Source organism: Hypanus sabinus, chromosome 8 (genome assembly GCF_030144855.1).
Source record: "Hypanus sabinus isolate sHypSab1 chromosome 8, sHypSab1.hap1, whole genome shotgun sequence".
In the NCBI taxonomy this organism is placed as follows: Eukaryota; Metazoa; Chordata; class Chondrichthyes; order Myliobatiformes; family Dasyatidae; genus Hypanus; species Hypanus sabinus.
The window spans coordinates 161,051,906-161,076,433 of record NC_082713.1 but is presented as its reverse complement, the minus strand read 5'-3'; the positions used below and the strand labels follow the sequence as shown (position 1 = coordinate 161,076,433).

Genomic DNA, 24,528 nt, shown 5'->3' with positions numbered 1-24,528 from the left:
CCATCATTGGTAAACCAAAAATTGCAGTAAAAGGATATGGTTGAAAATTGATATTTAAAACTCTTGAAATAATATTGAAAATATCTTTCCAATAATTTTGTAAACAAGGACAAGACCAAAACATATGAGCCAATGAAGCAACAATCAGAATGACATCTGTCGCAGGTCAAATTAACATTAGAATAAAATCGAGCCAGTTTATCTTTAGACATATGAGCTCTATGTACAACCTTAAATTGTATTAGGGCATGTTTAGCACAAATAGAGGACGAATTTGCCAATAATAAATTTTTTCCCATTGCTCAGTGGATATAGGACAATGCAACTCTTCTTGCCATTCCTTCTTAATTTTTTCTTATACATCTGGCTGTAAATTCATGATCATCTTATAAATGATAGCTACTAAACCCTTTTGATAAGGGTTAAGAGCTAAAATTCTTTCTGTAATGTCCAATGGACATTCTTTCGAAAAAGACTGTAACTCATTATACAAAAAATTTCTAATTTGTAAATATCTAAAAAAATGGGTTTTAGGTAAATTATATTTATTAGATAGCTGTTCAAAGGACATAATGTTATCATCCAGAAACAGATCATGAAAACATGTTATACCTTTTGTTTTCCATAAAAGAAAAGCTTGATCTATAGATGAAGGCCGAAAAAAAAGTTAGATATTATAGGACATGATAAAATAAATTTATTCAAACCAAAAAATTTACGAAATTGAAACCAAATTCGTAATGTATATCTGACTATGGGATTAATTATCTGTTTATTCAATTTGAATAAAGAAAAAGGAAGTGAAGATCCTAAGATTGAAATCAGTGAAAAATATTGCACAGATTTACATTCCAAATTTACCCATTGTGGGCAAGCAGCTATAGTCAATTCTTGTGTCCAGAATATTAAATACCGTATATTAACTGCCCAATAGTAAAATCTTAAGTTTGGTAGAGCCAAGTTTGGTAAGCCTCCTTCTTAGGCTTCTGTAAGTATTTTTTACCCAATCTAGGATTTTTGTTCTGCCACAAGTAAGAAGATATTTTAGAGTCAATAGTATCAAAGAAAGATTTAGGAATAAAAATTGGTAATGCTTGAAATAAATATAAAAATTTAGGTAGTATCATCATCTTAATAGCATTAACTCTGCCAACCAATGACAAAGATAGTGGAGACCACCTAATAGCAAGTTGCTTAATTTGATCAATTAAAGGTAAAAAATGAACCTTAAATAAATCTTTATGTTTTTAGTAATTTTAATACCTAAGTAAATAAAATAATCTGTAACAATTTTATATGGTAAATGTTTATAAATTGGAACTTGCATATTTAATGGATATAGTTCACTCTTGTTAAAATTCAATTTATAACTAGAAAAGTTACTAAATTGAGCAAGCAAAGAAGAAATAGCAGGAATAGATCTTTCAGGGTCAGATATGTATAATAACAAATCATCAGCATATAATGATACTTTATACGTCCTTTCCCCATGGGTAATACCCAAAATATTGGGTGATTCAATATTGGCTATAGCCAAAGTTTCTAAAGCAATGTCAAATAGTAAAGGACTTAAAGGGCAACCTTGCCTTGTACCACGAAATAACTGAAAAAAAGGGAATCTTTGATTATTGGTAAAAACTGAAGCTAAAGGTTTATGGTATATTAATTTAATCCATGATATTAATTTTGAACTAAAATTAAATTGTTGCATTGTATTAAATAAATATGGCCATTCAACTCTATCAAATGCTTTTTCAGCATCTAAAGAAATGACACATTCTGGTATTTTAGATGAAGTATAAATAATATTAATTAATTTTCTAATGTTAAAAGATGAATAGCGATTTTTAATAAATCCAGTCTGATCTTCAGAAATAATTCGAGGTAATATATTTTCTAATCTAATAGCCAAAATTTTACTAAAAATCTTAAAATCCGTATTCAACAAGGATATAGGCCGATAGGATGCGCATTCAGTAGGGTCTTTATCTTTTTTAAGAATTAAAGAAATAGAAGCTTTATAAAAAGATTGTGGTAATTTGCCTATATTTAATGCATCTTTAAAAATTTTACAAAGCCAAGGAGAAAGTATAGAAGAAAAAGATTTTAAAAATTCTGTGGAAAAACCATCTGGGCCAGAAGCTTTACCAGAATTCATTGAAAAAATAGCCTTTTCTATTTCAGACTCTGTAATAGGTGTATCTAAAAGTATGTTATCCTCAACAGTTACTTTTGGAATATTCAATTTCCTTAAAAATTCATTTATTATAGAAGAGTCCTTAGTGAATTCTGATTGATATAAGGAATTATAAAAATCTTGAAAGGCTTTATTTATCTCTTTGTGGTCGATCGTCAGAGTACCATCTTATTTACGAATTCTAGTAATCTGTCGTTTATCCGAAACAATTTTCAATTGGTTAGCCAATAATTTACCAGATTTATCTCCATACATATAGAATTGGGTTTTTGATTTAATTAACTGACTTTCAATTGAAGAGGATAATAATAAACTATGCTCCATTTGAAGTTCCACTCTTTCTTTATAAAGTTCTTTACTAGGAGTCATTGAATAAATCTTATCAATTGCTTTGATTTTATCAACTAATGTTAATATTTTAGAATTAGTTCGTTTCCTTACTCCAGCAGAGTATGAAATAATCTGTCCACGAATATATGCTTTAAAAGTATTCCATAAAATTCCACTAGAGATCTCTGCTGTAGAATTTGTTGAGAAAAACAAATCAATTTGTTGTTTAATAAAGTTAATAAAGTCTAAATCCTGCAATAAAATAGGATTAAACCTCCAAAATTTAGCATTGATATATGAATCCGTTATTTTAATAGATAACGTCAGAGGTGCATGATTAGATATGGTAATAGAGTCATATTTACAATCAGTAACATCTGTAAGTAAATGGTGATCAATGAAAAAATAATCAATTCTTGAGTAATTATGATAAACATGGGAAAAGTATGAGAACTCTTTGTCATTAGGGTGTAGAAAACGCCAAATTTCACAAATAGCTGAATCAATCATAAAAGAGTTAATAAGAGAAGCCGATTTATTTGGAAGAATTTGGATGGGCTTGGACTTATCCATCAAAGGGTTTAAACAACAGTTAAAATCTCCACCCGTTATCAATCTATATTGATTCCGATTAGGAAAGAATGTAAATAAACATTTAAAAAATTCAGGACAATCAGTATTTGGAGCATAAACATTAACTAAAACAACTTTTTGATTAAAAAGTAGACCAGTAATAAGCAAAAATCTACCTTGTGGATCTGAAATTGTTTCATGATGTATAAAAGAAGTTGATGAGTCTATAAAAATGGAAACACCTCTTACTTTGGCTTGCGAATTTGAGTGATACTGTTGGTCCTTCCAAAACCTAAAAAAACGTTAACTATCCACCTTCCTTACATGAGTCTCTTGCACAAAAATAACATTGGCATTCATTCTATGGAATACTTTGAATGTTTTTTTTCCATTTGATCGGCTGATTTAAACCATTAGTATTCCAAGAAACAAAATTAATAATCCTATCCATATTGACAATATTTATTACATTTAACACATAAGTTTAAAAAAAAGTGAACTCATGAACCCAGATGAAGGAAGTGAGTTCAAGGAGAAACCGGAAGTCACAGCACTGCAACCATTTTTGTAGTTTCATATAAGCCCATGAAATAAAACTAAGTAAAAAATATTGTTCAATAATTATTGGAAACAATAATTAGCAAACAAGGTATGGAATTTTCTACTGTTGCAAGCTTTTATTCAGCAGCTTGAGTATAAAACTTCTGGTAATTAATTTCTTTGGAATATTTTGCTTTGAGACTAGGGTTTTTTAACAAAAACGAATGGTGGCTCCTGCACAACAAAAATGTCATGGGCCTCAAGGTGTAGTGCCAGAAACAGGAAAGTGTTAGTGTCTTACAAACTAATGTCATTTTAAGACAGAATTCTTGCTGTTAGAGCAAGTCTGGAGGGCCTCTCAGCACCGCCCAAAGCAAGTCATCATGCCTTTTTCCATTCATGCAAACTCATCCTTCTGCAAGAACAATTCTTGGAACCATGTGAAGAAGAAGAAGAAGATATGGAAAAACAATATAAATAAACAGCCTATGAAGCTGAGGATGTACATGAAGGCCAAATGAAATTATCAGTAAACAGTGTAACTGTCACTGATGAAACACTACTGTTAAAATGAACTGCAACATAAAATTTTAGCAAGCTTCTCCTTTGTGTGTAGGCCACTTATTTTATAAAAGCAGTATCAAAGTGGCCTAAACATAAAAGACAGCTTGCTTAAATTTTACGTTGCAGTTCATTAAATGACTTAAGTAATAAGTTTAGTATTTTTAATAATTTTCCCATGTATTACCCTTAATAGAAATTTTAGATATTATTGTATATATTATGTTCACAAAATTAAGCCATGTATTAATATTCTAAATTTTTCCTTTTTTAACAGGAGTTTGCTGCATTGACAAAAGAACTAAATGTATGCAGGGAACAGCTGTTGGAAAAAGAAGAGGAAATTTCTGAACTCAAAGCTGAGAGAAATAACACAAGAGTAAGCTATCTAAGCATGTAACTGAGATATTGTTATTGCTAATTATTTGGGAAGAAATGCAAACCTGCAGTTTCAGTGATATTTATTCATACAGGTTCAAATATATTTTTGCTGTTCTTTCATTCAAAGCTGAGGTTTCTCTTTGTTAGACCAACATATCAGCAGGATAGACAACAAAGTGAACTGATCCTTGTACTTTACTCTAGGACTTGTGGCTAATTTATACTCCATGGTTTGTCCAAACCAGATTATTAGTCTGATGATCTAGGTTACACTGTAGCAGCATTATAGAGGATTTTTTTCCCCCTTGTTTCATTCACCTACAAGTTCTGTCATTTTCCTTTGCTTAAATAGTGGCACTTGTCATCTTCATATCCACACATTTCACCTAAACTTGGCAGACTTTTATTGCATAATATTTCTAGATGTTTGACATTTTCTTATGATCTATTTTTGAACTCTCTGGTACATACATTCACCACGTATTGCCAGTTCCCTGGGTGCTAATTGACCTGCTGACTTCCTTGATAGAGTGAACAAGAAGCACCTATTTCCTGCTGGCACTGCTCCCATAAAGTTAAATTAAAAAGCAACCAACTGCAAGACTTAGTTGTCCTTGACTAGTTGACAACCCAGCCTTTGATTCTGTCCATCTCCACCACCAATTCTGAACTCACCTTTCAGTTCTCTATGTCCATTTGTCCCATCTCTTTATTTCCTTTACAGAGAGTTAGCAGAAGTTCTGATATAACTGTTAGTAGTCTCTTAGATTCTTCATCAGGTATAGAACTCCACCAGAATTTTAGAGAGGATGTATCAGTTAATTTGGTGAAATCCCATATTTGAAACTTTTGGCAGTATTGATACTGCATGTGGAGTTAGTGGAGCTTTAAAAATGTGAAGCAAAACAGTTTGAGAAGTGTAGACAAAAGACAATGTTCAAGTGGAATAAGCCTGTTTCTAAGGAAGGTGTTTAACAAGGGGCTATTTTGTTTTGTTTACCATTCCCACTATTTATGGAATAGAGAAAAATAACATTTCATGCAAATACCAAATTATTTAAAGAATTGACAGTAAAATTACAAAATGATTGGAAAAATATCTAAGTTGGAAGAGGCAAAAATAAATATGAACCTAGTGTTATTAAGGGTACTTATAAGTGTACTTAGGATCAAAAGCAATTATGGCTATCAAATAAAGAACAGAGCAAATCTAATATTTTACTGTATCTTTCAGCTTTTGTTGGAACATTTGGAATGTCTTGTGTCAAGACACGAACGATCTCTGAGAATGACAGTAGTAAAAAGGCAGGCACAGTCTCCTTCAGGAGTTTCCAGTGAAGTTGAGGTTCTGAAGGCACTAAAGTCACTTTTTGAACATCATAAAGCTTTAGATGAGAAGGTAAGTAGCTTACACAGGAGAAAAATTGTGAGCCATCACAACCAACAGGAAAGTGACACTCGCACAGATCACATTTCAAGAAATCATGGAATCATTATTTTGCATTTCTTTATCTCATTAAAATGATATACCTGTCAAGTGGGAAACATTTAATGTTGTTGCTAGTGCTTACCATTGTTTATTAAATTACAGTATGTTTTTATGCTGTTTAAGTACGTATGTTGCTTTGTGTTAAAATTAGCATTAGAATTTGTGTTAGAGTCTTAAATTTGTTTGCACTTGAACAAGGATTATTAAGCTCTGTGCATAGTGCATGCATTAAAGTCTCTGGACAACCAAAAATATCCCACTGTGCATGTCATCAAAAAAAAAAGAAATAATGCCTCTAGTCATTAAATGAGAACTTGCATCTAAATCATGTTCCAATGATTGTTACTGCATCATAGTTTCCAGTTTCATGAGTTAAAAAGGATAAAAATAGAATTATTTTAACATGTCCAATAGTTGTAGGAATAAGCAGGTTTGGTTTATTATTGCCGACGTACAATGAAAAGCTTATCTTGTATACCATTAATAAAGATCAATTCATTACACAGTGCTATGAGGTAGAACAAGGTAAAACAATAACTGAATGCAGAATAAACTGTAAGAGTAGCAGAGGAAGTGCAGTGCAGGTACACAATAAGATGCAAGGTCATAACAAGGTAGATTGTGAGGTCAAGGGTCCATCTTATCTTACTAGGAAGCCATTCAACAGTGGGATAGAACTTGTCCTTGAGCCTGTTGTATGTGCTTTCAGGCCTTTGTATATTCTGCTGGATTGAAGATGGGAGAAAAGAACATACTGGGTTGGTGAGGTTTTTAATTATGCAGGCTGCTTTACTGAGGCAGTGAGAAGTATAGGCAGAGTTCACGGAGGGAAGGCTGGTTTTCATGGTGTGCTGAACTGTGTCCAAAACTCTCTGCAATTTCTTGTGATCAAGGGCAGTCAAGCTGTAATGCATCCAGATAGGATGCTTCTGTGGTGCATTGATAAAAGTTTTTAAGGATCAATGGACACATGCTTTGTGAAGAAGAAGAGGCATTGCTGAGCTTCCTTAGCTGTGGTGTCGATGTGATTATACCTGGAGAGGCTGTTGGTGGTGCCCAGTCCTAAGAACATGAAGCTCTGAACACTTTCTTTATTAGCACTGTTGATACAGACAGGTGCTTGTGCACTACCCCCTTGCTGAAGTCAAGGTAATTTCTTTGTTTTGCTGACATTGAGGGGAAAGGTTGTTGTCATAGCACCTTGTTACTCAGCTCTCTAGTTGGAGCAGAATCTGCCACTTAGTCATGAGTCATAGGAAATATAGTAGGAGAATGAAAATGTAGCCTTGTGGGTCACAAGTGTTGAAAACAACTGAGCAGAGGTGTTGCTGCTTATCCTTATTGTTTGCAGTTTGTTGGTCAGGAAGTCAAGAATGCAGTTGCAGAGAGGTATGTTGGAAATATCCCTCCGACTTGATACTGAGGAGACCACAGCCATTTTATTCAGAACCAATCATCAACTCCCTACCCACTGACTTATTCCCTTCTGATTCTGCACCATAAACTTCATTGCTAATTTGTTGTAATATTCTTATTGCTTATTTAGTTGGCTCAGATCATGAAGTTGTATCTCTTAACTCTAAATAAACTTTATTAAAATGTTTTGTATTCATAAATGGAAACACGGGGCAAAAGTTAGTGTCATTGCACTCACTTTTCAGGCGTATTACTTCTGAAAGCCTCTCAATTTATCAAAATCTCTGGATTTGCTGATGCAGTGATATTGATTAATATATTGGATTTGACCTAACCCACTCAGGCATTTGTCTCATTTTTAAATTCAAAGTGGAGAAGGAGCATCTAAGTTATTTCTGAAAACCATGCAAAAGCTTAATAAGTGGTGAATGGAGTGCACCACCAGATGCCAAACTACCCACCTTCCATCTTCCTGTCCCTATCCCTCCCATCTACTTGATGCAGAGGATCCATATGGCCTCAGTAGTCATTTTGCAGATTCTGGAATGAAACTTTTCCCTCTGAAGGCAGCATTTGGCTAATCATGTGTTAAAAAATACTGAAAAAAACAATGTGCAAGAATCAAAATTATCTTCAAATAATTTGTAGTGTGTATTTTCAATGAATTTTGATTGCAAATGTAATTTAGTGTTGAAATACTGTTGTTCCTTGAAATGAGAATAACAAGCTATACAAATGGAAGTTTCTGCTTTCTTTGAGAGATTATATACTTTAACACTGATGGCATTGTTTTAATTTTGCATTGTACTTCATGTGAAATGCTAAGAATTTGCGAATTCTGTGTGTTCTGTGTGTATTGCCTTGTAAAATAGCTGTCCCCGGTGTGCTGTAGGGGCATTGGAAAGATTAACTTAGTTTTCAGTAAACTTCTGATAGTTTAATATTTGAAATTACAATATCAAAATACCACTAGGTTGCCAAATGTGCCAAATAAAAATACAAAAATTATTAATATTTATTAAACCTGTATGTGACAAAAGACCAGTGTGGTGGGGGTGTAATGAAATTTGAGTGCTGCACTCTTTTAGGGATATATATCTGGACTAGATAGTTTACAAAGTTGACTGTAATGTAGAGTTACAAAGCTACTCTGAACATTCAACCAGGCACTTCTAGTAGAACCCAAATTGGAGTAGCATTATTTAAACTTTGAAGTACTGAGATTCCCCAACAATATACACTACCTTTTCCAAAAATGCTTGATAATTGACCCAACATCACCACTTTTCTCCATAATTGCAGCCTCTAATTAGGTCTTCAATGTTCAGCAACTAACTTTACCTCACTTCTCTTCCTCCACACTGCAATCCCTCCAGACACCAACAGAACATTTGATATTCTACAACATGAATAACTTTGCTCCCATATACATGCTTTGATTGGGTCTTCGTGATCTGGTCTGCCGCTACTATGAACTTGAGACATTAGTGACTCTTCCCTATGGCCTTCTGTTACATTCAAATTCCCAAAGTCACAATTCTGGACATGTGATCTTCAGTGCATTGTGCAAAGTCTTGGATTTGAGTGCTCCTGAAGTTTTTAACTACAAGCTCATAATGAGAACATCATATTGTTGTCTTTGGAAGGCACTCTGCAAGTTTTAGACCACATAGTTCTTATTTCTAGTTCGTATTGATCCATATCAATGGGATGGAAGTTTCCTTTTGTTGCTGGCTTGAATGGAATGTGACTGGCCACTTAAACCCTAATTGCCATGAATCCAAAAAGTAAAATCACCATTATTTGAGCTTAATTATCTGTCCCAGTCAAATGGACTATATGAATGATCAGATAACTTATTTCATTTTACATTTCAGACATAACTGTGATGAAGAATTTATCTCTTTTTTGTGTACAACTTGATTGAAAACTACCATGTTGTCATTGTCCTTTTATAAATGATCACTGCTTGATGTTTATGAGGTATGAACGTTTTCTGATACATGACATCCCATGCTTGAATGTAGTCTACATCTTATTCGAAGCAGGAAAAGATTTTCATTAGTAAAACAGTTGATGTTTAGAGAAGCTTGCTTCCTCTAGGGAGTACTATAGCAATATCATAAAATTAGAATAATAGCTTTCCACTATCCATAATGATCTTCCTTTGTGTCAAGGATTACTCCTTGCATTAGATTTATTTATTTATTTATGGGTTGTGCTTAAACTTCAGTTTTACCTGGGAACCTAGATATGCTCTTGATGTCATAAACTGCAGTCATCATCTCTCCTCAAATAGGTAGTCTTTTACAGTACATTCCATTGGTTAATGCTTTATTATTAAACTATCCCTGGTACTAGTTTTTATATGTGATCCTATACAAATACGTATATCAAATCAGTGTTCATCTCTGAGCTTAATTGTGAACAAGGATAAGAGAGGCATTTGGATCAGGAGATTACAGTATGCTGAGTTGTGGAGAATAATTTTCATGTTAATTGCTGGGTGGTAATATGCAACATCTTTGTGCTTTCCAGTCCTAAGCAAGGGTCTCACCCTGAAATGGCAGTTGATTATTCTCCTCCATACTGCCAGAGCCCTAGTCTTTCTCCTCAAAGTCTGCTTGACTTGCTGAATTCCTTCAAAATTTTATGGGTGTTGCTCAAGATTTATGACATCTGCAGAATCTCTTGTGTTTATGTATGCAACAATTGATTATTTATCCAGTGTACAACGTTGTTGGACTGTAATGGGCTAAAAATTGGTAAGGTTCTTCAAAGATAAGATTATCTGCAGTTTTCAAATTCTGTCACACTACTGAATTTTGCTTCAGAAGCCTGGTTGTGGAAGATGATCTATTCCACAAAGAATCAAAAGAATTACATTTTGATTTCTCAAAGAGCAAAATGACATTGACCCTGCTGCGAAAACTATACATTATTTTGCACATATCTTGCAAATGTTATAGAAAATAAAGTATGAAGTCATATTAGTAAAGTGATGTTCAATCCGTAGTGAAGTAACAACTTGCAGAATGAATAAAGTTTGCAGAATATCAATTTTTGATGCTATTTAAAAGGGCAACTTTGAGTTTCAGCACTTACTGTACATATCAAAAGTTAAAGCTACATCCTGCTTTATGCTTGGATGAATTTTCTTTCATGGCATGTACAGAGCATTCATATTCCAAATGCATGATGCCAAATTCTTTCCTTCTGGTACAGGGGTATTTCTATCTTACTGACACACGGCCAATTTTCACAATTCTGCTTCTATCATTTGTTTAGAATAAACTCACTTCTTACAGAAAGCCCAGTTGATAATGTTGTTCAAAGTATTTCTTGCTGAATTTTTCTAGATATTCCATTTAGTTTCATTTTTGAGTCAAACTTGTGAAATTTAGGTTGACATAGTATTGTATAAAAATTTATTGCATCATTTAGCTTAACATACCTGTGCTAACAATTTGAAAGACCAGTTGTGTTTGGCACCACATGTCCACTTTTATCCTTAACACTGCATCTTGAATTTCTGTTAAACCTATTTATGGAATTGGTGTCCACCTTTGTTTTTGGGATAGACTATTCCAGATTCTGAAAACTCTAACTGAAAAAATTTCTTACTTCACTTCTAGGTAATTTTTAATTTTAAGTTGTTAATCTCTGTAATGTTTCAGTTGAGTAAAGATAACTACACAAGCTTGAGGGAGGAATTGGTTACAGCTGATTGGAAGAAGACTCTGGTAAGGAAAATAATGGAACAGCAATGGTAGGAGTTCTAGCAAGTAATTCAGGAGAAACAGTAAAATTTCATCCTAAGGAAGAAGTAGCATATTAAGGGGAGGATGAGACAACCAAATCAGGGATAGCATAAAATAAAAATCTATACAATATAGAAGCCTTTAATTAATATGAAGCCTTTAAAAACCAACAGAGGGCAATTAGAAAAGCAATATAGAGGGAGAAGCTGATGGTGAACTAGCAAATAGTATAAATGAAGTTTGCAGAAGTCTTTTTTTAATTCATAAAAGGTAAGAAAGGGGAATGAGTGGACATTAGGCCACTGGAAAATTATGCTGGAGAAGTCATAATGGGGAACAAAGAAATGACAGAGGAACTAAATAGGTATTTCAAAAGGTTTCAATAGGTACATTTAATGTCAGAGAAATGTATACAAAATATATCCTGAAATTCTTTTTCTTCACAGATATCCACGAAAACAGATAAGTGCCCCAAAGAATGAACAAAACAGTTAAAACATTAGAACTGCAAAGCCCCTGCCCCCACCAACTCCCCCTCCCACACACAAGCTGCAGCAAAAGAGGTGTCCCCATTTCACAGCAAGAGGGGAGACATAACAAACAACTCGCTGATTCACTATGTTAAAAGTCTGTTACATCGCTTTCTCTGAGCTCTGCATCCAGAGAGTTGGCTCCAAAAAGACACAATTCTCCAGACACACAACTCCGGCACTGCACCTGATGTTCCGTGTTTTCCGCGATGCTTCGGTATGGGGCACTGGCCTAGAATCAGCATGTTCCCCAGAGCTATGAAATTCTGGGACCCTGAAGGTGCACTTGTCTTTCAGACCATGTCCTTTGGATATCAAAAAAGCAGCCGGTCATGAGGCCCTGAGAGCGGGTCCCGTTCTTGCAAAGAACTGAGTCAGAGTGTAATTCCAAGTCAGGGTCTTCAAAAGAACCCCACACCCTGAATAGGAAAAAAATAACTATCAAAGATCAAAATAGAGCTGTTTCCGAAGATGCGCACAAAGGAGTCGCCGTTTAGCGCCATCTTGACTTTGCCCCGCCTTCAGTTGTGCCTGTTTTCACAATGGAAGGCACAGGTATACATGCTAGAAGTTCAACGGTGTGAGGGGGCAATGGTGAACATAGTGGCCATTTTTAAGGATAAGATTCTAGGGAGACTGCAATTCCAGAGAGTATATAAATCCCCTGCACTGGATGGATTACAGGCCAGGTGTTGTATCCAAGGGAAGATGTGCTGACAATGGATAGGGTGCAGAAGAACTTAACAAGAATCATCCCAGTAAAGAAAACCTTGGCATATGAGAGACATTTGATGACTCTGAACCTATACTCAATGGCATTCAGAAAGAGTGAACCTGCTTGAAACCTGGATATAGTGTACATGAAGAGGAAAATCTAAGATCCAAGACCACAGCTTCAAAGTGAGGGAAGTCCCTTTAGAAGTGGCATGAGAAGGATTTTTTTTTAGCCAAAGGATCGTGAATCTGTGGTGTTCATTGTCATAGAGGGCTGTGGAGGCCAAGTGATTAGGTATATTTTCAGGTTGTGATTAATTGGTTCTTCATTGCTAAGGGGTTAAGGGCTACAGGGAAAGGGTGAGGTTGAAAGGGAAAAAATCTGTTGATTGAATGGCAGAGCATACTTAATGAGCCAAATGGCTTAATTCTGCTCCTAGATATTATAGTATTCTAGTCTTACTGGTCTGTAAACTCTACCAAAACTTTCTATTGTCAATCCTTGATGGAGCTAAGTTCCAATAATTTAGTTTGCATTTATATTTGAAACATTTCATCTGTGGGGCATCTTGACAAATCTCTCTCTAACCTTACTAAGGACTTTATTTATTCTCCAGTTATGATGGACAGAATATAAAAAAATAATTGAAGTTCTTGATGTAATTTTTTGTTTGAATTGAAAACCAGCAGATATGTTAAGATGAATTGACCAATTTGAAATTAATATGTACCAGAGAATTTAGGAAAAGAAAAAAACATAAAAACTATAAATGATGTATGAATGTATTGAATACACTAAAAGAAACAAATGGCATTATATAGCTATTGAGAATATCATGTTTTTCCCGATACCAGTACAGAGCATTAGAAAGGATTTTTTCTTTCTTACCTGTAATTTAGCTCAAGATAGATGACGCACCTGTCTGAGCCTACCAGTATATGAAGCAAATGTAAATCGTAAGATGGTTGTATGTGGTTGTGAGAATGCTACATCCCCTCAAGAATCAAATCTCAGGAGGTCTACTCTCTTTAAGCAAATGGCAGCAGGAGGGGATTATATAGTAGTGGAGATCTTAATATGACCTAAGTTATACACATATTATGTTAAAGGAGTAGTAGTGCATGGGCCAGAAGTACTGCATCAATGTTTTGTTGCCTAAGAATATTTTTTTTCTTGTACTTAGATTGAGGTTAAGCCTGGGCAATTATGTAGTCCAAGATCCAACTTGATGCAGATTAAACATTTTACTGGCCCTTGTGTTTTAGGCTGCTGATTTTTAAAGATATATTGTAGCGAAGTGCTACACACAGCACTGAAATAACGACACGCAGTTGGTAAGTCATTTTGAGATTAGTTTATTCAAACTTCGCAGTGCTGGCATTTAAATCCTTAGTGCCCGCCCTCTCCGGGTGGAAATGACATTGGAGGTGCATTACCAAAGTCTCCCCCCGCGCGCTAGCTATTTGTGAGCTGGTTCATCTGCACAGAAAGTGGTTCGCCACATAACCCCCCCCCCCACCAAGAATCGGCGATACACCCCCCAATGTCCACAGTCTGGATCAGCCTCTTTTTGGGAGGTCTGCCTCTGCGCCGCGGTGCCTGAACCTCAACCGGCTGCGCCAAGACCACATGGGCTGGTTTGAGTCGGTCCACCGTGAAAACCTCTTCTTTCCCCTCAATGTCCAGAATGTATGTGGACCCATTGTTGTTGAGCACCTTGAACTGCCCCTCGTACGGCCGTTGTAGCGGTGCCCGGTGACCACCCCTTCGTACAAACACAAACTTACAGTTTTTCAGGTTTTTGGGTACATGGGTCGGGGTCCATCCGTGCTGTGAAGTTGGTACAGGGGCCAGGTTGCCAAGCCTTTCGCGTAGCCTGTCCAGGGCTGCTGCAGGTTCTTCCGCTTGCCCCCTTGGGGCTGGTATGAGCTCTCCCGGGATGGCCAGGGGCATGCTGTGCACCAACTTGGCTGACGAGGCATGCAGATCCTCTTTGGGCGCCGTACGAATTCCAAGCAGGATTCAGGGAAGCTCGTTTACCCAGTTAGGTCCTCTCAGGCGGGCTATGAGAGCCGACTTCAAGTGACGGTGGAAGTGTTCCACCAGTCCGTTCAACTGTGGGTGGTAGGCAGTTGTGTGGTGCAGCTGCATTCCCAGCAGGCTGGCCACAGCCGACCACAGGCTGGAGGTGAACTGGGAGCCTCTGTCAGAGGTAATGTGGGCCGGTACCCCGAAGCGTGCTACCCAGGTTGCGATCAGTGCTCGGGCACAGGAATCGGCAGATGTGTCGGTGAGCGGGGCCGCCTCTGGCCACCTCGTGAACCGGTCTACCATCGTTAGGAGGTACCGCGCTCCTTGGGATACTGGTAGGGGGCTCACAATATCCACATGAATGTGGTCGAACCTCCAGTGGGTGGGTTCGAACTGCTGCAGCAGGGCTTTAGTGTGCCGCTGCACCTTGGCTGTTTGGCACTGCACGCACGTTCTGGCCCATTCACTGACCTGCTTATGAAGTCCGTGCCATGCGAACTTGCTGGAGACCAGCCGGACGGTTGTCCTGATAGATGGGTGCACCAAACTGTGTATGGAGTCGAAAACTCGCCGCCTCCAGGCTGCCGGGACGATGGGGCGAGGTTGGCCGGTAGCCACGTCGCACAGGAGGGTCCTCTCACCTGGGCCTATGAGAAAGTCCTGCAGCTGCAAACCCGAGACTACGGTCCTGTAGCTGGGCATCTCGTCGTCTGCCTTCTGCGCTTCCGCCAGTGCTACATAGTCCCCCCCGCAGGGACAGAGCCTGGACAGCTGGTCTGGAGAGTGCGTCCGCCACAACGTTGTCCTTTCCCGAGACATGCTGGATGTCCATTGTGTACTCGGAGATGTAGGACAGATGTCACTGCTGGCAAGCCGACCAGGGATCGGACACCTTCGTGAATGCAAAGGTCAATGGTTTGTGGTCCGTGAATGTGGCGAGCGGCCTGCCTTCTAAGAAGTACCTGAAATGCCGGATTGCCAGGTACAGTGCCAACAGCTCCCGGTCAAAAGCACTGTACTTGAGTTCAAGTGGTCGTAGGTGCTTGCTGAAGAATGCCAGGGGTTGCCAGTGCCCCTCAATGAGCTGCTCCAGCACCCCACCGACTGCTGTGTTGGATGCGTCCACCGTGAGGGCGGTCGGAACGTCCATTCTGGGGTGCAACAGCATCGCGGCATCTGCCAAGGCTTCCTTGGTTTTAATGAAAGCGGCCGCGGCCTACTCATCCCAAGTAATGTCCTTGCCTTTACCCGACATCAGGGTGTACAAAGGGTGCATGATACGAGCTGCTGAGGGGAGAAAACAGTGGTAGAAGTTCACCATACCAACGAACTCCTGCAGGCCTTTGACCATGTTGGGCCGGGCAAAGTGGAGGATCGCGTCTACCTTGGCGGGTAGAGGAGTTGCCCTGTCTTTGATAATCCTGTGGCCCAGGAAGTCGATGGTATCGAGACTGAACTGACACTTGGCCGGGTTGATTGTTAGGCCGAAATCTCTCAGGCGGGAGCAGAGCTGGCGGAGGTGGGACAGATGCTCCTGCCGACAACTGCTGGCTATAAGGATGTCGTCGAAATAGATGAATGCAAAGTCCAGTTCACATCCCACTGCGTGCATTAGCTGCTGGAATGTCTGTGCGGCATTCTTCAGGCCAAACGGCATTCGGAGGAACTCGAACAGGCTGAACCGGGTGATAAGTGCTGTTTTGGGGATGTCTTCAGGGTGCACTGGGATTTGATGGTATCCCCAGACGAGGTCTACTTTGGAAAAGATTCTTGCCCCGTGCAGGTTTGCTGCAAAGTCCTGCATGTGCGGCATGGGATAGTGGTCTAGAGTGGTAGCCTTGTTCAGTCTGCGGTAGTCGCCACATGGTCTCCAACCCCCGGCTGCTTTGGGCACCATGTGCAGCGAGGAGGCCCATAGGCTGTTGGACTGCTGTACGATCCCTAACTGCTCCATCCTCTTGAACTCCTCCTTCACCAAGTGGAGCTTTTCCGGGGTGAGCCTTCGTGCGTGGGCGTGGAGGGGTGGTCCCTGGGTTGGAATGTGGTGCTGTACCCCGTGACTGGGCATGGCTGCTGTGAACTGCAGTGCCAGAGTCGATGGGAAGTCCACCAGGGTTCTGGTGAATTCATTGTCCGACAGCGTGATGGAGTCCAGGTGTGGAGCCGGCAACTTGGCTTCACCCAGGGAGAATGTCTGGAAAGGCTTGGCATGTAGCAGTCTTTTCCCTTGCAAGTCTACCAGCAGGCTGTGAGCTCGCAAGAAGTCCACCCCCAGGAGTGGTTGGGCCACCGCGGCCAGTGTGAAGTCCCACGTGAACCGGCTCGTGCTGAACTGCAGCTGCACTGTGTGCGTGCCGTTTGCGGCCCTTAGGGTGGGTCCTGGCTTCCTGGTGCAGATGTCGTACCCCGTCGGGGGCAAGATGCTGATCTCCGCTCCGGTGTCGACCAGGAAGCGGCGTCCCGACTGTTTGTCCCAGAGGTACAAGAGGCTGTCCTGGTGGCCTGCCCCCATAGTCATTAGCAGCAGCAGGCCCTGGCCCTGGCCCTTGCAGGGCGGGCGACAACGGCGGGCTTTTGTGCTCCACCACTGGTGGTAGAAACACCACTGTTCACTGGCCTCCTCAGTTCTGCCTCTGTGTTGTGTGCGCCCCCCTGCCGGGCCTGGTCTGGTCCGCTGTTGGGCCTTTGGCCTGGTAGTCTGACCGACGGACGCCATGCTCTCCCTCTTGGCTTTCCACAGCATGTCTGCCCGGGCCGCCACCTTCCGGGGGTTGCTGAAATCTGCGTCGGCCAGCAGCAGATGTATGTCCTCGGGCAGTTGCTCCAGGAACGCTTGCTGGAACATGAGGCAGGGCTTGTGTCCGTCAGCCAGGGACAGCATCTCGTTCATCAATGCTGACGGCAGTCTGTCTCCCAAACCGTCCAGGTGAAGCAGGTGGGCACCCCGCTCACGCCGTGAGAGGCCAAAGGTCCCAATGAGCAGCACTTTGAATGCTTCATATTTGCCTTCTTCCAGGGGTGACTGTATGAAATCCGCAACCTGAGTGGCCGTCTGCTGGTCAAGGGCACTCACCACGTGGTAGTAACGCGTGGAATCAGGGGATATCTGCCGAATCTGGAACTGGGCTTCTGTTTGGCTAAACCACATGAGTGGTCGCAGCGTCCAGAAAGTCGGCAGTTTTAGCGAAACTGCGTGAACAGATGAAGAGTCGGTCATCTTTGGTCCAAATCCCGTTTGGGCCGTCGGAGTCACCAATGTAGCGATGTGCTACACACAGCACTGAAATAACGACATGCAGTCGGTAAGTCGTTTCGAGTCTAGTTTATTCAAACTTCGCGGTGCTGGCATTTAAATCCCTAGCGCCCGCCCTCTCCGGGCGGAAATGACATCGGAGGTGCATTACCAAAGTCTCCCCCCCCCCGCGTGCTGGCTATTTGTGAGCTGGTTCACCTGCGCAGAAAGTGGGTCGCCACAATATCAATAAATGAGTCAAATCCTGAAATACCGACTGTCCGTTTCCCTCGATAGACCTGCAGAGTTTCTTCAGAGTTTTGTATGTCACTCCAGGTTACAGTATTTGAAGTCTCTTGTGTCTCCATAAAATATTTTGACCTTCATAACTCCAGTTGGAGGGTGCTGAAGTGTTCAGGTGCTTAGGTGTTTAAAGACAGGCCATCTAATGAGTATTTATAGACACACATGACTTGGAAAGATACAGCTCATAAGGATAATGATGCAGGAGGAGGAGGGATTAGGGAGCAACCACATTTTGAAACTTAGCTCTCAGTAGACTCAAATGTATTGGTGACTTGATGATCGGTTCAGCCTAAAGACTCGGGCTTCTCTTATGGTCTGGACTGGGGCAAGAGCATTGAAAGATTAGCTATATTATATATCCTCTTTGTTCTGCTATATTATATATCCTCTTTGTACACAGTTACCCACAAATAAAGTTGAGAAATTAGGATAGTTAGAGAGAGACAGAGAAAGGGAGAGAAGGCAAACAAAGAAGCATAAAAATTGCAAAATGCAAGACTGTAGGAAACCCCTGTCAGATTGGTGCTTATGGTGAAAGAAAAATCTAGCCAAAATTACAGGTAAGTAATCTACAGCAGGATTGTCCAGTTCTGAAAGTAGCAGAGAAGAGTCTTCAACCTGAAATTTTAAATTTCTCTTTCCACAGCTGCTGCCTGACTTGCTAAGTGTTTTGAGTATTATGTTTCTATTTCAGATTTCCAGCATCAGCATTTGTTTTTAATTTCCATTATGCTCACAAGTGTTACTTTAACTTTGACATCAATAATATCAAATCATATCTGTCCTCAATCCTGCAGGTAAACAAAACTGTTGGATTATTGTCTGACCAAAAATAATAACTTTATGATTATCATGGCTTCAAACAGTTTACTGTTTAAATTCTAGCCATTTCTCTGCTTCTTTCTTCTCTTCAAAGAGACCTTGCATAACCTCCCTTTCTCATTTTTGTGAAAAGACTTAGAATGGAATTCTGTGTTAAGATATGGCATAAGTGGAAGTGACAGACATGGATGAAATTAACAGAGTTGAAACAAGGTTGATGGTAGTCAAAAGAAATGGTGGTTGTGAAAAATGAATTTTGAGCAGGAATCGATTGCATTTTAGTAACCTACAATTTTTTTCCATGATTTATTTTAAAGCTTCTAACAAATCTCTATTATTTGTTTTATGAGTGCAACTTAGTCTTGCCATGGACAAGTCACAAACATGGCACTGCATATTGGAATGTAATGCTCTGTTTTGCTGCACTAGAACTTTTCAGAGAGTCTTTGAAAAGCCAGAACTTTCCCTTTAATGCAAAAGATTTGGAGAAATGCAGGAACTTCCAATCTGTGAATATAAAGTTAACAGTAATTCATGCATAATTTTAGCAAAATGTATATTTAAAGTTCCACAACATCTCCTCAGGCACAGATATGCATATTCAGTATGTAGTTACAGTATATTAACCTAATAAGTGGATGTACTTTGATCCCTTATTTTTGTTTGTTGAATGTCATAAGATACTCATGTTGACAATTGTGTGCATAGATTCATCTTGCCCTAAGTCAGGAAGAACTGGTATTAGAATGAACTCTGCTTCTGTTTTGAACTCACATTCCCAGCCCTATTCAGTTATTCAGTCATTTCTGAAAATCTCAGTTATTCAACTCTGATTCAAATTTCTCATTTTTAAAAATAGGGTGACATCTAATTTCTTTACCAGCTATCCTAGCAATTGCCCACATTTTTGCATGGAATATTCATTGTAATGAATTATATGTAGAATTGGAAAAAAGTTGCTGAGAATTTTCATGGGTACTCTCTTGGGCCAGATCAATCTTTATAATGTCTCCAAGGTCTGTACTGAAATCTACAAGAAGATTGAGAGAAGCCTTTAGAAATTCACTTCCATCATATTTATAAGTACACCAAAACAATGGCTGTGAGTGTATAATCAGGATAATATCCTGACTGGTCCTGATTAACATGAAAACACACTAGCTATTGATTATATTTCTACATCACAATTAATTAGACCTCATTGTCACAATGCACAAATAACCTTGTCATTTGAGAGACATCTCTATTATTGTCATGAACCTACAACCATTCTATATTTCTATATTTTTTTCAAATTTACTGACTATCTAAATTCTCATTCTGTAGATAGTATCATTATTCATTGCAGTTATGCAAGATACTGGATCAATAACTTTTGCCATTTTCCTTAAAAGTTAAAAGAAAGAAAGGAGGATTAAAAGAATTGAAAGGTAAGAAAATGTAAAGGAAACATAAAACACAAACTAGTGGTACCCTGGCATGTTTGTATACCAAAGATCTTGCTTCCAAGCAATACCTACTAGAGACTTCAAACCATGTACAATGCCTATAAAAAGTATTCCTCCCCCTTGGAAGTTTTCATGTTTTATTGTTTTACAACATTGAATCACAGTGGATTTAGTTTGACTTTGTTGACACTGATCAGCAGAAAAAAGACTCTTTCATGTCAAAGTAAAAACAGATCTCTACAAAGTGATCCAAATTAATTACAAATATAAACCACAAAAGAATTGATTGCATAAGTATTCACCCCCCCCCCTTTAATATGACACACCAGATCATCTCTGGTAACAGCCAACTGGTTTTAGAAATAATATAATTAGTTAAATGGAGATCTGTTTTTGGAAACCTGTATGCAATCAAGGTGTTTCAATTGATTGTAGTAAGAGTATACTTATATCTGAGAGGTCCAGCTGATGGTGAGTCAGTATCCTGGCAAAAACTACAACATGAAGACAAAAGGACTCTCTAAGCAATTCTATGAAGAAGTTATTGAAAAACACATCAGGAGATGGATACAAGAAAATTTCCAAGTCACTGAATAGTCCTTTTAGTACAGTTAAATCAATCATCAAGAAATAGAAAGAATATGGCACAGCTGTAAATCTGCCTGGAGCAAGCTGTTCTCAAAAACTGAGTGACCATGCAAGAAGGGGACTAGTGAGGGATGCCATCAAGAAAACTATGACAACTCTGGAGGAGTTACAAGCTTCAGTGGCTAAGATGGGAGAGACTGCATGTATGACAACTGTTGCCAGGGTGTTTCAGCAGTCACAGCTTTATGGAGAAAGCCACTGCTGAAAAAAAACTCATATGAATTCTCGGCTAAAGTTTGCCAGAAGGCAGTTGTGAGACTCTGAAGTCAGCTGGAAGGAGGTGCTATGGTCTGATGAAACCAAAACTGAGTGTTTGGCCAGTAGACTCAACGCTATGTTTGGCATAAGCCAAAGCACCACACATCATTAAAAATACACCAACTCTACCATGAAGCATGGTGGTGGCTGCATCATGCTGTGGGGATGCTTCACTGCAGCAGGTTCTGGAAGGCTTGTGAAGGTAGAGGGTAAAATGAATGCAGTAAAATACAGGGAAGTCCTGGAGGAAAACCTGATGCACTCTGCAAGAGAACTGTGACATGGGAGAAGATTTGTTTTCCAGCAAGTCAATGACCCCCAGCATAAAGCCAAAGCTACATATGAAAGGTTTAAAAACAACAAAGTTAATATCCCGGAGTGGCCAAGTCAGAGTCTAGACCTCAATACAAATGAGAATTTGTGGCTGGACTTGAGAAGGGCTGTTTACTCATGATTCCCATGCAATCTGACAGAGCTGGAGCAGTTTTGTAAAGAAGAATGGGGAAAAATTGCAGCATCCAGATGTACAAAGCTGTTAGAGACCTATCTACACAGACTCAAGCTGTAATTACTGCCAAAGGTGCATCTACTAAATATTGAATTGAAGGGGCTGAATTCTTATGAAATCAATTATTTTGTGTTTTATATTTGTAATTAATTTACATCACTTTTTGGAGATCGGCTTTTACTTCAACATGGAAGAGTCTTTTTCTGTTGATCAGTGTCAAAAAAAGCCAAATTAAATCCACTGTGATTCAATGTTGTAAAACATGAAAATTTCCAAGATGGGGTAAATACCTCTTTTTTAGCACTGTAAGTAATGTGCCTGAACAAACAATGTTCTTGGTTAATAGCAAAGTTTCATAGAATTCCTCTGATAACCTTTTCTAATATTTGCCTTGAGCACTGGTCTAAAATAGGCTAGTGGATATATTTATCAAAAAGCCTAAGTTTATTTCGAACAAATTGTTCACTCTACATTTTACAACATTTCACAGTCAGCTTCACTGTTCCGTCCTTTGCATCTTTTAAGATTGTTTTCAATTTATGACTTCATTTAATTTAATGAAGAAGAAAACAAATTTACTGTATGCTCTCCAATTGTATATGATTTCATGACAGGGTTTGAGTGCTAGTTGGCAGTCTAAGCAGTTTAAGATGAATATTGCTGCGGTACCAGGTTGGAATATTGAAATGTTTTGATTAAGCCATCAAAGTAACAACTAATTCTGAAAAGTACTGAATGTATATCAGTACTGAATTAGGAAACAGGCAAAAGTGGACTAAATTGAGAAATTGTGATTACATGATCAGCATTATCATCGGATCTGACTAATCACTTATGAAACCATAATGTTGGACTACATTAGTTCAGTACAATGCACTTGCATTAAAAAAAATACAATTTATACAAATTTGTTGTGTTTTGTCTGAAGGTGAGGGAACGTCTACGAATTGCTCTGGAGAGGGTATCCACACTGGAAGAGGAATTGACAGCTGCTAACCAAGAGGTAACCAGTTCAAACACAATTCTCTTTGGTTAGGCTATTTTTGCCTTTTTACTTAACCATATATGATGTGGATTACGTGACAGTGAAATATCACCAAATTTTCAGTTAAAATCATTAGGCTTCTGACCAAATTCCACTTTTACCAACGTGTGATCGCAGCAACTAATCATACCATGAAGTAGAATCAAATAGTACTTACTCACAGGTTATTTGTGATAATTTATTTTCTGAACCTATATTATGAAATCTTATTTCTGGTTATTGTGCATTTGGTAAATGTACACACAAACATGATCAGCACTACATTGAGATAATATGTCAATCACTTTCTTTGCAATGTTAAGAACATCAAAATATTCAAGTTTATCACAGACATATCAAAACATATAGTGAAATATGTCATATGTTAACAACCAAAATATTGCAAGTACTATTTTGATAACACTCAGATACTGAGATCATGATTCACCAAATTGACTTGTGCAGAATACACATAACTACAGAGCTTGATCATCCAACTAAGAAACAAATAATCTTAGTTACACTCTTAGTTATTATCTTAGTTTCCAGAAATTAGTAGTGATTCAAGTGAGAAGATTATCAGGTTAGCTCAGTTCTATGTTTATCACTGAATTGCCAGTCTTACAGCTTGCCAAGGCAATGGTTTCTCTTTGTAACACTGAGTTTCTCGCAAGCTTGGAGTCTCCTGGCCTTTTGCTAGTGTAGTCCTCTGGTACTGGCAATCTGGGTAACACGATTTTTTTGGCACACCTGTTTGGCAAGAGCATTCTTGCTTCGTCAGAAGCTGTGAAGGAACATAGTCATTGGCTCTTTATTGAACTTTGAGTAAAGGGGAAGCAACTGTTGATATGTATATTCTCCAGTTGGGAGTTTGGAAGTGTTTCTATTCAACATATGAAGCACTTACTGCTCAATTGTCAAATTTAGAATCTTTATTTTTATCTGGTAAAAAAGAGGACCTTTTATTTATTTTTTCCTCAAACAGTACTTGGCACTACCCTTGGAATGTGAATGCAAAATATTGTTAATTTAGTGTCAATCTTTATATTGCTATTGGTAGTAGGGTCACAAGTTTACGCTTGATATTCATACCATACAATGATGTCAGGTATCACAGCAAATACTTCTAACAGATTACTCTGAATGCTGGAGAATACTGTTGTTTAACAAACAAGAACATCATAATTTGAGAACAGTATATTTGTAAAACTGAAGTGTAGTGTTCTTCAGTAAACCATAATAATGAAAACAGTTGGATTTCTGTTCAGCAGGTTCACTTTTTAAGTGAAATTTCATAGGCATTTAGGTATATTTTCAGCTTTATATATTGTCTTGTCCATACTGCACCAACCGCTGCCACTGGGCTATAAACGTGCAGGAGCAGTGTGTGGTTAAGTGGCTTGCTCAAGGACACACATGCTAACGACCTAACGACCTTCAGACCACTAGCCCAAAGCCTTAACCACTTGGCCTTAGGTATAATAAGGTGATGCCTTTGCCAAATACTTAAGAAAATGATGAAGTAGACACTAGATACTGCAAGCCATGAGCACCTTGATGTTTCTCTCCCTCAGCTCTTCGTATATAACCCCTGGAATATTACATCATCAGCAAGTGGGAAGACTGGTCATATGGTTTTCAGTATGTGCCAATGATGTCTGTGCTACTCGGTTTATCAGACAGTCTAGCTGCCAAATTCCATCTTGGGTAGGACAAAGAAAACAAGAAATGATGGAACAGCATGTAATATGACTAAGT

The 24,528-nt window shown here is 38.8% G+C and overlaps 1 protein-coding gene across 1 annotated transcript in view; it reads left to right on the top strand.

The window, feature by feature from the left end:
• Positions 1 to 24,528, top strand: part of ppfia2 (PTPRF interacting protein alpha 2) — a 260,698-nt gene that overhangs the window by 85,353 nt on the left and 150,817 nt on the right. Inside the window, exons 2-4 of the mRNA XM_059978396.1 lie at positions 4,479 to 4,580; positions 5,817 to 5,981; positions 22,675 to 22,749. Of these exons, the coding sequence (XP_059834379.1) occupies positions 4,479 to 4,580; positions 5,817 to 5,981; positions 22,675 to 22,749 (342 nt within the window). The remainder of the gene's footprint in view (positions 1 to 4,478; positions 4,581 to 5,816; positions 5,982 to 22,674; positions 22,750 to 24,528) is intronic.